This window comes from Rousettus aegyptiacus, unplaced genomic scaffold (genome assembly GCF_014176215.1).
Source record: "Rousettus aegyptiacus isolate mRouAeg1 unplaced genomic scaffold, mRouAeg1.p scaffold_m13_p_13, whole genome shotgun sequence".
NCBI classification, from domain to species: domain Eukaryota; kingdom Metazoa; phylum Chordata; class Mammalia; order Chiroptera; family Pteropodidae; genus Rousettus; species Rousettus aegyptiacus.
This window is the reverse complement of record NW_023416288.1, coordinates 9611341-9625488: the sequence shown is the minus strand read 5'-3', so window position 1 is coordinate 9625488 and position 14148 is coordinate 9611341. Positions and strand designations below refer to the sequence as shown.

The 14148-nt window shown below is 37.8% G+C and overlaps 1 protein-coding gene across 4 annotated transcripts in view; it reads left to right on the top strand.

The window, feature by feature from the left end:
* PCLO (piccolo presynaptic cytomatrix protein) overlaps positions 1-14148 on the top strand; it is a 353044-nt gene that overhangs the window by 172976 nt on the left and 165920 nt on the right. For all 4 annotated transcript variants that reach the window (XM_016162724.2, XM_036230302.1, XM_036230303.1 and 1 more), the window contains exons 5-6: positions 1945-7018; positions 7375-9386. In XM_016162724.2, the coding sequence (XP_016018210.2) occupies positions 1945-7018; positions 7375-9386 (7086 nt within the window). The remainder of the gene's footprint in view (positions 1-1944; positions 7019-7374; positions 9387-14148) is intronic.

Sequence of the window (14148 nt, the reverse complement as noted above, 5' to 3'; positions counted from 1 at the left end):
ACTCAGAAAAATTTTAGTAGAAGACTGCTTACCTATGTTCACCTCATCAATGTGTGGTTCTTAAAAGAAAGGCACCAAAGTTAGTTGGGTGCTCATTCCTACCCTCATAGTCTCACAGCTGCATATAAGGAACCCTTTCATGTATAGACATCTAATGTTCCAGGTAAATTAATCTTGGTAAACTGAAGAGTAAGATTTGCTTTTCAGAATAAAGTTGATGAATATATCTGACTGTTATTTTCAGTTCAGTCATGTTGTAAATTCAGCAAAACCATCTCATTCTATAATGTGTTCAAGATACATCTCTAAACATACATAATAAAGACAAATGTTGAGATTAAAATGAGTTTAAAATGAATATCAAGCCATTAAAATGGATATCAACAACTTATACATATATTTGAGAATTCTGTAGCTAAAAGGAAGAGGATAGAGAGCGGCAACAGGAGGAGAAAAGGAAGGAAGGAAGGAAAGAAGGAAGGAAGGAAGGAAGGAAGGAAGGAAGGAAGGAAGGAAGGAAGGAAGGAAGGAAAGAAGGAAGGAAGGACAGAAATAAGGAAGGCAGGAGAGAAGAAAGAGTTTTTTTCATGTTTGTTGTTTTTTATCCGACCTGACATCTGTTCATTTGGGGTACAGGTAGATTGAAGGAGTTCATGCCTAAGCACCTACTGAATATAATGAGATGGTTATTTCAAGATACCAACTTAGTGTAATTGAGGTGACCTCATAGGCCAGGGTCAGATAGAGCATGTCCTAGTGCAGTTCTTCATTGACCTCTTCCTTTTATAGGGGTTGGGGTTTTTTGATGCTCTTCTTTAAACATCAAAACTAACTGGATCACCTGAGTTTCATTTTGCTCATAGGTATTTTTAATTTGGACTTATGGAAAAAGTCTCTATAGGTAACATTTTTATTTAAGGCCTCTCTGATTCTTGAATCTAATCATTATCATGGACTTATCACAGAAAAGCAGTAGGTCAAGCCCGTGATTAGTCTATTTAGAGTCCCATCTCCCAGGAAAGTCCATGTTCTCATTTGCAAAGTTTATTATTGTGCTGGTTGTGGGAACTGACTTTGAAATAGTGTCAAAGAAGAAATCCAATATTTTCAAAGTCAGAAGATATTTATTAGTGGTATCTATTAAATATCTTTGAAGTGAGATACTGAAGATAAATGTATTTAACAACTCTACAAACATTATAACTAGGTATTTCTCTTTGCAGAAGCCATGAGTCAGAATAGTTATTGCATAACTTTTTCAGTTTACAATTTTTAAACATTCCTTTCAACTGACAAAGCATTATAATATTAAGCACAATACCAAGTAAATATAATACTTTACATATTTTTTAATGTCTTTGAAAAACAGCACCTTGCTTGAATCTCAGAAAAAATAATCATTTGTGGTAGGTGGGCAAATATCAAATATCATTATAGCCATGTTAACTGCTTGCTTCTGTTAAGTTAATTTTTCAACATTCCATAAAACTTGTAGCCAGATAAAAAGCCCATCCTCTTATTCTTTCTTTGCCTGTTTTTATAATATAAAAGTATTATGTTAATGGAAACTTATTACAATTTTCCTTCGACAGTTTGAACTCTGTCTCAAAGTAAATGTACTGAGAAAGATCATCTTGTTTTTGAAATAAAATGGTTTTGAAATATAAAAAGGATAGTGTTATCGGACTAAAATCAAATGTCATTGAGAATTGGCATTTAGTTAAACTTAGAGTAAATGAAAAGTAACCTTAATCAATATGTATCAACTACTTTTGTTTTTTGTGCCCATTCAAAGGTTTTTTTTTTTTTTAAACAATTCTGGTGTGCAGTTAAAAAAAAATTTACAATTAATTCTACATTCATATAGTTATTTGGGAGTAATGGAGAGACCATTTTATTAGTTTAACCATGTTAAGTTTTCCTGTATCTTTTCCTCCCTACTAGGAAAAGGAAGATGACAAATCAGACACTTCAAGTTCTCAACAGCCGAAAAGCCCACAAGGTCTGAGTGACACAGGATATTCTTCAGATGGCATTTCAGGTTCACTTGGTGAAATTCCAAGTCTTATTCCAAGTGATGAAAAAGATTTGCTCAAGGGACTCAAAAAGGACTCTTTTTCACAAGAAAGCAGCCCTTCCAGCCCCTCAGATTTGGCTAAGTTAGAAAGTACAGTCCTGTCCATCTTGGAAGCCCAGGCAAGTACGCTTGTTGAAGAAAAGTCAGATAGGAAAACACAGCCTCAGGAGGTTTCTCCTGAGCAGCCTATGGATCAACAGAAAACTCAGAGTTTAACTGAAACACTGGAAACTGCAATTTCAGAAGAGAAGTTGAAAGAGAGTCAAGAAAAAGATACTTTTAAAAAAGATAGCCAACAAGGCATTCCTTCCAGAAAGGACCATAAAGAGAAGTCTGAGTTTGTTGATGACATAGCTACAAGAAGACAGCCTTATGATTCAGTCGAAGACAGTAGTGAGAGTGAAAACTCACCTGTTCCACAAAGAAAACGGAGAACGAGTGTTGGTTCATCAAGCAGTGATGAGTATAAACAGGACGATAGTCAAGGATCAGGTGAAGAGGAGGACTTTATTCGAAAACAAATAATAGAAATGAGTGCTGATGAAGATGCTTCAGGTTCTGAAGATGATGAGTTCATTAGGAATCAGCTGAAAGAAATTAGTAGTATTGAGAGCCAAAAGAAGGAAGAAACAAAAGGGAAAGGGAAGGTAACAACGGGGAAACACAAACGACTAACTCGAAAAAGTAGTACAAGCTTTGATGATGATGCAGGGAGACGCCATTCGTGGCATGATGAAGATGACGAGACATTTGATGAAAGTCCTGAACTTAAATACAGAGAAACTAAAAGTCAAGAGAGTGAAGAACTTGTAGTTGCTGGAGGAGGAGGGCTACGAAGGTTTAAAACAATTGAACTCAACAGCACAATAGCTGATAAATATTCGGCAGAGTCATCACAGAAAAAAGCAGCATTGTATTTTGATGAAGAGCCAGAATTAGAAATGGAAAGCCTGACAGACTCTCCAGAAGATAGGTCAAGGGGGGAAGGATCTTCTAGTCTTCATGCTTCCAGCTTCACTCCTGGCACATCTCCTACATCAGTGTCCTCACTTGATGAAGACAGTGACAGTAGCCCAAGTCACAAAAAAGGAGAGAGCAAACAGCAACGCAAAGCTCGGCACAGATCACATGGTCCTCTTTTACCTACTATTGAAGATTCTTCAGAGGAAGAAGAACTGAGAGAGGAAGAAGAATTATTAAAGGAGCAAGAAAAGCAGCGGGAATTAGAACAGCAACAAAGAAAGAGTTCTAGTAAAAAATCAAAGAAAGACAAAGATGAACTTCGAGCTCAGAGAAGGAGGGAAAGACCAAAGACACCACCTAGTAATCTCTCCCCCATCGAAGATGCATCTCCAACTGAAGAATTACGTCAGGCTGCAGAAATGGAGGAGCTCCATCGATCTTCTTGTTCTGAATATTCACCTAGCATAGAGTCCGATCCAGAGGGTTTTGAAATAAGCCCAGAAAAAATAATAGAAGTGCAAAAAGTGTATAAATTGCCCACAGCAGTGTCTTTATACTCACCAACAGATGAGCATTCTATTATGCAGAAAGAAGGTGGCCAAAAGGCATTAAAAAGTGCCGAGGAGATATATGAAGAAATGATGCAAAAAACCCACAAATATAAGGGTTTTCCAGCTGCAAATGAACGAGATGAAATGTTTGAAAAAGAGCCTTTGTATGGAGGGATGTTAATAGAGGATTACATTTATGAATCTTTAGTAGAGGACACATACAATGGTTCGGTAGATGGTAGTCTGCTAACAAGTCAAGAAGATGAAAATGGATTTATTCAGCAGAGAGGAAGAGAGCAAAAAATAAGACTTCCAGAACAGATTTATGATGATCCTATGCAGAAAATTACAGATCTCCAGAAAGAGTTTTATGAGTTAGAAAGCTTACATTCTGTCATGCCTCAAGAAGACATTGTTTCAAGTTCTTATATCATCCCAGAAAGCCATGAGATAGTGGATCTGGGTAGTATGGTAACTTCTACCAGTGAAGAAAAAAAATTATTAGATGCTGATGCTGCATATGAAGAACTTATGAAGAGGCAACAGATGCAGCTAACACCTGAATCCAGTCCAACTCAGCCCCCTATCAGGGATGACATGACAGAGTCCACTGTGGACTTTGATAGGGTGCCCGATGCATCGCTGACATCAAGTATTCTTTCAGGAGCATCTCTTACAGATTCGACCAGCAGTGCAACACTCTCTATCCCAGATGTTAAAATAACCCAACATTTTTCAACAGAGGAAATAGAAGATGAATATATAACTGATTATACAAGAGAAATTCAAGAGATAATTGCCCATGAATCTCTGATTTTGACTTACTCTGAGCCTTCAGAAGGTGCTACATCTGTGCCACCTTCTGACACACCTTCCCTCACGTCATCTGTTTCTTCAGTTTGTACCACTGATAGCTCCTCACCCATTACTACCCTGGACAGCATAACAACAGTTTATACAGAGCCAGTAGACATAGTAACTAAATTTGAAGATTCTGAGGAGATTTCTTCATCAACATATTTTCCAGGCAGCATTATAGACTATCCAGAAGAAATAAGTATATCTGTAGATCAGACTATGATACAAGATGGTAGAACTAGTGCTGATCATATTGTTATTTCCTTACCTGATATAGCTCCTCCTATCTTAGAGTCTATAGAAACTGAGCCTGAAGGACTAATTGCTGACACTATTTCCACTGACTTATCTATAACTGAAAAAGACCCAGTGAAGAAAACCAAGAAGGAAACTGAGAATGGAATTATTCTGGAAGTTTTAGAAGCTTACAGAGATAAAAGGAGTGAGTCTGAGACTGAACTAACAAAAATTAGCTTACCTGAAACTGTGTTTGATCAACCACCTTCTGTAATAGCCTTTCCAATGAAGGAGCAGGTTTCAACTACACACTTTATATTGGGAGAAGCCTTTGGTCAAGCAAAACCTGCATCTCAGTTACCATCTGGCAGTCTTCCTACTTCCTCTTTTCCAACTAAGACTCGTCCATTCCTTCGTAGTTCTTCTTTGGACATATCAGCTCAACCTCCTCCCCCACCCCCTCCTCCCCCTCCGCCTCCTCCCCCACCCCCTCCACCTCCTCCCCCACCACTTCCTCCACCAACCTCACCTAAACCAGCCATTCATCCTAAAAAAAAGTTAAGCAGTACAGCTCCAACTACTGCAGCTACACCTCTAGTTGACACTGTTACCACTGTAGAGACCACAGATGTTCCAAGGAGTAATGGGTTACCTGTAACAAAAATATGTACCACTGCACCACCTCCTGTTCCTCCTAAGCCATCTTCAATTCCATCTGGACTTGTATTTACGCATAGACCTGAGCCAAGCAAACCTCCCATTGCCCCTAAACCAGCAGTTCCTCAGCTTCCAGTAACTACACAAAAACCAACAGATACACATCCTAAGCCAACAGGTCTACCATTAACTTCAAATATGACATTAAATTTAGTCACTTCAGCAGATTATAAATTGCCTTCCCCTACCTCCCCACTTTCTCCTCACTCTAACAAGTCCTCACCAAGATTTTCCAAATCCCTCATGGAAACTTACGTGGTTATCACATTGCCATCTGAACCTGGGACTCCAACAGATTCTTCAGCTAGTCAAGCAATTACCAGTTGGCCCCTGGGATCACCTCCTAAAGATCTGATATCCATTGAACCAGTGTTTTCTGTAGTTCCTTCTATGACAGCTGCAGAAATTTCACATTCAACAGAACAGAGCCTGTACATCTCAGGAGCTTTGGAGACATTCTCTGCTATCCCTGTCACAACACTGTCTTCATTTGAAGCAGCCCCAACTTCAGTTACGCAGCTTCTCACAACTGAAGTGTCTAAGGCTAAGGTTTCAGCAGCCAGAAGTATAGTCCCTAGTGTTGGTCTCAGCAGCATCTCTATAACAATTCCTCCAGAGCCTCTTGCTTTAGATAACCTACATTTAGAGAAGCATCAGCATAAAGAAAATGGAAAGTTACAACTTGCTGGTGATGCCATTGATTTGCGTACAATACCAAAAGTGGAAGTTAAAGTAACTGAAAAATGTATGGATCTTTCCGCTTCTACAATGGATGTGAAAAGGCCAACTACAACAAGTGAAGCTTATGGGAGACAAATCAGTGCTGTCCAACCCACTATTATAAATCTCAGTGCAACTTCATCAGTAGTGACTCCAATATCCCTGGTCACCGAGACAATGACTGTTGTCACGTGCACAACTAGTGCAAGTCACACCACAGGCACAGAAAGTCTAGTGGGCATAGAACATGCAACAACAACACCACTTCAGCTTACTACATCAAAGCTTACCGAGCCCCTATACAGGATACCAAGTGGCCAGGCCTTTCCTACAGGTAGGCAGGAAGCACCAATAAACTTATCTTTAGGTACTTCAGCACATGCAGTGACACTGGCTACTACAAAGCCTGTTACTGCACCTCCTGTCAGTGTCACGAATGGATGGACTGATAGCACCACATCCCAAGGGGTCACTGATGGGGAAGCAGTGGATCTCAGTACAACAAAGTCTCACAGAACTGTTGTAACAGTGGATGAATCTGCTTCCGGTGTGGTGACCAAAATAATAGAAGATGATGAGAAACCTGTTGATCTGACTGCAGGAAGAAGAGCTGTGTGCTGTGATGTGGTTTATAAGTTACCTTTTGGAAGGAGCTGCACAGCACAGCAGCCTGCAACTACTCTTCCTGAGGACCGTTTTGGTTATAGGGATGACCACTATCAGTACACTCGATCAGGGCCATATGGTTATAGAGGGATTGGGGGAATGAAACCTTCCATGTCTGACACTAATCTAGCAGAAGCTGGACATTTTTTCTATAAAAGTAAGAATGCTTTTGATTATTCTGGAGAAACCGATGCAGCAGTAGATCTAACTTCAGGGAGAATTACTACAGGTCAGTATGATGTGCCAGCCGACCTTTCCTTGAAATATCATTTTGGTATTCCTCATCTCATTTCAGGATGAACATCCCTTTTCCATTTTGTTACTTTTTCTCTTCCTTTGGATGTTTTAGCAACATATTTTGGAGTACATGTGCGCTTTTATACTTCATTTTTTAAATTTGTTCTGCCCAAAGCCGCCTGCATGTGCCTGCATGTTCAACGTTGCTTTTATTCCGCATCTAATTAGGTTAACCTGTGGATTTGCATGCAGTCCCATTCATTATTTTCATCAAGATTGAAAGTACTTTCAAACCCCAAAACATAATTCATTCTGGGAACTGGACTATAACTGTACCCTGTATTTCAGGTGAGGTAATGGATTATTCAAGCAAGACTACAGGTCCATATCCAGAAACACGACAAGTCATTTCAGGAGTGGGGATTAGTACCCCACAGTATTCCACAACAAGAATGACTCCGCCTCCAGGATCCCAGTATAGTGTGGGGAGTGTTTTGAGGTCATCTAATGGTGTTGTCTATTCTTCAGTGGCAACTCCAATTCCTTCCACATTTGCTATCACCACTCAACCTGGCTCCATTTTCAGCACCACAGTGAGAGATTTGTCTGGTGTGCACACGACTGATGCAATGACTTCATTATCTGCCCTGCACCAGAGCCAGCCAATGCCTAGATCATATTTCCTAACAACAGGTGCATCTGAAACAGACATTGTAGTAACTGGTATTGATATCAGTGCCAGTTTGCAAACTATTACTATGGAAACTCTTACTGCTGAGACAATAGACTCAGTTCCCACTTTAACCACAGCATCTGAAGTGTTTTCTGAAGTGGGAGATGAAAGTGCCATTTTAATTGTCCCTGAAGAAGATAAACAACAGCAGCAGCTAGACTTGGAGCGTGAGCTCTTGGAACTGGAGAAAATTAAGCAACAACGTTTTGCTGAGGAATTAGAGTGGGAACGCCAAGAAATACAAAGGTTCCGAGAACAGGAAAAGATCATGGTTCAGAAAAAGCTGGAGGAGCTGCAGTCTATGAAGCAACACCTTCTTTATCAGCAAGAAGAAGAGCGTCAAGCCCAGTTCATAATGAGGCAGGAGACATTAGCTCAGCAACAGTTACAGCTGGAGCAGATCCAGCAGCTGCAACAACAGCTTCACCAACAGCTTGAGGAGCAGAAGATTCGCCAGATCTATCAGTATAACTATGATCCTTCAGGAACTGCTTCTCCACAAACCACTACAGAGCAGGCAATGTTGGAAAGTCAGTATGGTGCCCCAGAAGGTGGTCAGTTTTGGGCAACCGAAGATACAACCACCACAGCGTCAGCCGTTGTGGCAATTGAAATACCACAAAGCCAAGGATGGTACACAGTTCAGTCTGATGGTGTTACGCAGTATATTGCCCCGCCTGGCATCCTAAGTACTGTTTCAGAAATACCTTTAACAGACGTTGTTGTAAAAGATGAAAAACAACCCAAAAAAAGAAGTTCTGGAGCTAAAGTCCGGGGACAGTATGATGAGATAGGGGAAAATATGGCAGATGATCCCCGCTGTTTTAGAAAGATAGTTGACAGTGGTGTACAGACTGACGATGAAGATGCAGCAGATCGGAGTTACGTGAGTAGGAGAAGGAGAACGAAAAAGAGTGTCGATACGAGTGTCCAAACTGATGATGAAGATCAGGATGAATGGGACATGCCTACTAGATCAAGGAGAAAGGCTCGCGTTGCAAAATATGGTGACAGCACTACAGAGGCTGAGAAGACCAAACCCCTTTCCAAAGTCTCCAGTATAGCAGTTCAAACAGTAGCAGAGATATCTGTGCAAACTGAACCAGTTGGAACCATACGAACGCCTTCAATTCGGGCACGCGTGGATGCCAAGGTAGAAATAATTAAACACATTTCAGCACCCGAAAAGACTTACAAAGGGGGCAGTTTAGGATGTCAAACAGAAGCAGATTCAGACACACAGAGTCCTCAATATCTGAGTGCCACATCTCCACCCAAAGACAAGAAACGCCCAACACCTTTAGAGATTGGTTATTCATCTCACCTTCGAGCAGATTCCACACTACAGCTGGCTCCTTCCCCACCCAAATCTCCAAAAGTCCTTTATTCACCCATCTCACCACTTTCACCAGGCAAAGCCTTAGAATCAGCCTTTGTACCTTATGAAAAACCCCTCCCTGATGATATAAGTCCACAGAAAGTACTGCATCCAGATATGGCTAAAGTTCCCCCACCGAGTCCTAAGACAGCCAAGATGATGCAGCGGTCCATGTCCGACCCCAAGCCTCTGAGTCCAACAGCGGACGAAAGTTCCAGGGCTCCTTTTCAGTATACCGAGGGCTACACGGTAAGAGTGATTCTTTTCAGTTAGAAGACACTAGATGAGTTGATGTTAACCATGTGTTTGCAGACTTTAGAAAGCAATAAAGCTCCTGGTAACTTAGAAACTTAATACTAAATATCAGTGAGGATAATTTCATTATTAGTTTTTTTTTTTGTGGGGGGGGGAATAGAAATGTGTACATTCCCTTAAAAATACCACACACATAAAAAAAATTCTGTGAGGCAAAATCAGAGGGAAGTTTATTATTTTATGACAATGAAATTGCAAGTTTTGTTTGAATCTTGAAATCTCCCAACTGTCAATATTAGACTATAGTTTCAGTGAATATAATAAATATTCATATTCAATAATGGAATAAACATTGAATATAAACAGATAAGTCAAAGGAAGACCATAAATTTAGACCTATGGATACTGGAGTTCTTAGTAGGAAGGTCCTTGGAGATCAATGGGGTTCTCTTCTTCCCTCAGCCAGACTGTTTTCATTAAAGGGCTTAGGACACTCCCTGATCTAAAAGAGCATTTCTAGGGTTGGTAAATGAATTCATAACATAATTTTCATAGTTCATTCATGCTTATTTTGTTTCTGGCAACTTTCTTAATCTAACCTCAGGTAAGCCATAGTCCTGATGCTTACACGAGCAAAAATAATTTTTATGTTTCTTTGAATAATTGAGATTAATAGTTATTAATTATTTAGAAATATATAAGTATGCTACAAAGGAAAAACGACATATACAGATATGTTGGACACTTTTGTGAATATCTCTATAGCTGAGAATAAGAATAATCATCTATAAAAGCAGGTGCAGTCTACTTAAGAAAATCTAATATATCTCTTTAGAAGTTTATCGATAAATATGATAGTTCAATTTAAAACAAGATTTATGTTCAAATGAAAAGTTCTAATACACTGGTTTCTGAACTCTAGGTCTTCAAACCCTGAAGCTTCTAAATAGGTTTTTCTGAGACATTGCTATATTTCCACTGACTCATCTATGTTAAACATTGGCTGTGGGCTGAAAAATATGCCATTACATATGACTATATGTCTATTTATAGGTATATAGGCACATCAATAGAAATATTAATAAATTACAAATTTATATCTGTTTCCTAGTTTCATGGTGACATTTTGTTGTTATGTACTTTCTCAAACAATATATTCTATAAAGTAAAACTTTTCATGGGTGACAGAGGTCATAACTGTTAAGTCAGAGAACTACTGGTATATTGAGATTGTATTCAGTTTACAGAGAATTATTTTATGTATAGTTCTGTTTCTAGAATTAAATCTATTGTGAGACGTGGTTTTTAACTCAGTTATACTACATTGGTATTTTTACAGCTATGAGCTATAAATTCACTTGAAGAATTACTTGGGAAACTGAAAATGTGTTTTTTATAGTATTTTAAAGAAATATTCAAGGCTTCTGTAAGTAGAAAGAATAGACTTTTCCAGTTAATGGATTCATCATTTACTTACTATATGTCCCTGTTCCCACAATTCAAACATATTCAGTTATAGAAGAGATTGAAGTTGTCAATATTTTTTTCCTCATAATACTCACTTTAGACTTGGAAGTATGAAATGAAAGATATACAGTGGGTTGTATGGATTATATTAGTCATTGTATCAACAATGATTAACTGTCAAATCATAAAAGGAGTTGAGTAGAATTACCAAATAATACTCTAAGCCTGAAAAATCGTAGGTATATTGAGCCTTTGAGCACAGTTCAGTAGTTCCTTTTTCTAATTGGTCAAACAATGCATGTTTCAATATGGAATAACTGTATATAAATTCAAAGATGCTGTTGTATTACACACACATAAGGTAGACCATTTTCAATACAGGCAAAGTTTTTACCATTTTTTAGATACTCTGATTCTAAAATATCAATTTTATAAATTTCTTTTTTTTTTTTTGCAAATTTCAAGACATGCTTTGAATCTGTTTTAAACTAGTTTCTTAATTATAAGCATGGATTACTAAGTATTAGTTGTACTGAAAAGAATAATCTTCCAAGTGATATTCGTAGTGACTAATTTATACACTCTAGCTTAGAAAAATATTGATAATTTTCTCAGACTAATAAAGCTGAAAAAAAAAATCCCACCATTCAGTTACCATTGAATACTTATAATACAGCATGAAAGATAAATTTTACATTATATGAGATTCTGCGGTTAAGATCTCCTTTTCCTCGAAATTTCAGGAAATGTTTCTAAGAGGAGATTCTGAAATGTGAACGTGAGGCCTCTGTTGCACTCACTATGAAGAGAAAAATGGAGATCGTCCTAAATACAGGGAACAGAATGTGCGAAGGTTCAGACTGATGAGCAGACATAAAGCAGAGGAAGAGAAAAAGTTTACTGTAAATCAAACTGGAAAGGCAAGTAAAGAACAGGTCACAGGGGATCTAATTTGCCAAGTTAGAGTTTGGATTTACTTCCCTTAGCCACACGGAGCCTAGATCAAAGCCACCATCATTTTTTGCTTCCACTGTGCACTAGCTCCTAAACTCCCTGTGCTCTTGCCTTCCTTGCAGTCAGTTCTTTAAACTGTTTCTAGGGTGGTTTTCTAAAATGTACGCCAGATTATATCATGCACTCTAATGCTTGAACTCTCCAGCGGATTTTCATCAAATTCAGAATATATTAGAAATTTCTTAACAAAGACCCATAAAATCTGGTCTTTATAAGACTCTGGGTACTTACCTTTTAATTACCACAATCTAGACCCATCTTGTTGATCATCTAAATTAATATTTCCTTTGCCTAAAGTGTCAATTCTACTTTGCTTATGTTTTTTATAGATATGTAAGACACTGAACAAAAGCTGAAGGATATTTAGCTATTAGACAGTCCAGTTACCATACAGATGAGGAACAAAGCTCAGAGTAGGCTGGTGTCTTTATCATGGTTCCTCAGTAAACTGAAAATCTGGTCAGACTCTGCACTTTATAGTTCTTATTCTTTATCAGTTTCTTCTGACACTTATTGGAAAAAATTTTTCTTACTGCTTCAGTACCATGCTTGGTGTCTTTTTATATTGTCATTTCCTCTGCTCTACCTAAAATTCTCATTTAAATTCTTCTCAATTAGGTTTATTCATTTCAAAATTTAAATTCTCATTTAGATTCCTCTCAATTAGGTTTATTCATTTTAAAATTTATTGTTTGCATTCATTCTCTGATTTATTCATTGCTCTTTTTCTAGACACTCTAGTAAACTCTAAAGATGTAGGATGAACCAGAGAGGAAGTATTATGCCTAACTTACCACTGGGATTATTTTGTTCTTCTTGCCCATGAGTTGTATTAGTTCATTAAGTCTTTCCTAACCAAAAGTCTTTCCTTACACAAACTGGGTGGCTTAAACAACAGAAATTGTTTGTCACGGTTCTAGAAGCTAGAAGTCCAAAATCAAGGTAGCAGCAGTGCTGGCCCTTCTGAGGGCTGTTGCAGGCCTCTCCTATTTTCCGCTGGCTCTAGCATTCCTTGTCTTTGAGATGACAGTTTCCCTGTGTCTCTTCATATTGTCTTCTCTCTCTGTATATCTGCCTCACTATCCAAATTCCCCATTTTTATAAGGACAACAGTTCTATTGATAAAGTCCCACACTAATGACATGACCTTGATTACCTCTGTAAAGACCTTGTGTCTAAAAGGTTTTACAATTGGAAGTACTATGGATTAGGACTCCAATGTATCTTTTTTTTTTTTTTTTTTTTGGGGGCAGGGAAGTTGGAGATACAACTCAACCCATAATACATATCAAAGCACTGTATTACATTTTTTGTTTGTTCATAGGCAAATGTGTACTGTTTTTTAATTTGTTTTTGTCCCTATTTTCCTACACATTTTTTTTTCTTAGTAACTATCTCACAAGCTTTTATGGAGAGCGTTAATTATTACAAATTATTTTTCTTTATGAAACTACCTTCCTGGAGTTTCAAAACATTTGTCTTAATTCTGCAATTTGAAACATTTGGAATGGATTCAAATTTTATTCCATTCTCACTCTACAGGAATTTAACTATGTGGCATGAGATCCTTTAACACCTGTAGAATTTTTTGTCACAGAACTTTGGTCATATCTTTGACACAAAAATTCCAAGGCAGGGGTATGTATATATTGTCTAATTAGTGTATCACTGACATTTGAGTCCATGCTACTCCTAAGATATTGTATACATTAAATTGATTAAAATTAGTACTAATTAACAGAAACTTATAAAATAATATACACAGTGGGCATACCTGGAGCAGGGAGTTATCTGAGATCATTTTATTGAGTTATATAATATCCCCAATGTCTGTAAGAGGTAAGTTCTAGTCATTTTCCAGACCCCTTCATTGTAATATCAAAGTCACAGCCCCAAAGCCAAATTTTATATTTTATAACATTTATGTAACCAAATAATTTTGTCTTACATCCTGCTTTCTTATATGACTATAAAATTTTAAATCGGAGCTTTACTTTGTAGGTTGGTAAAAATAATTCTCAAATTTCCTAGTAACTTTCATATTCTGTGGAGTATATAATTCTGCTTGTCTAGAAATTTCAAATTCCAATTCTCTGTAACCATTTCAGATTTACTCTTTTGGGTAATGAGTCCTTCCTTAACTGACCAGTTGAGACCCACCCACTTTCTAACACCCTATTCTTATGCCCTTCTTGATTTTTCTCCATATCACCTAACATCATCAAAAATACTGTATTAGGTCCTTTGTAATTTTATTTATTGTCTTTCTCCCCCA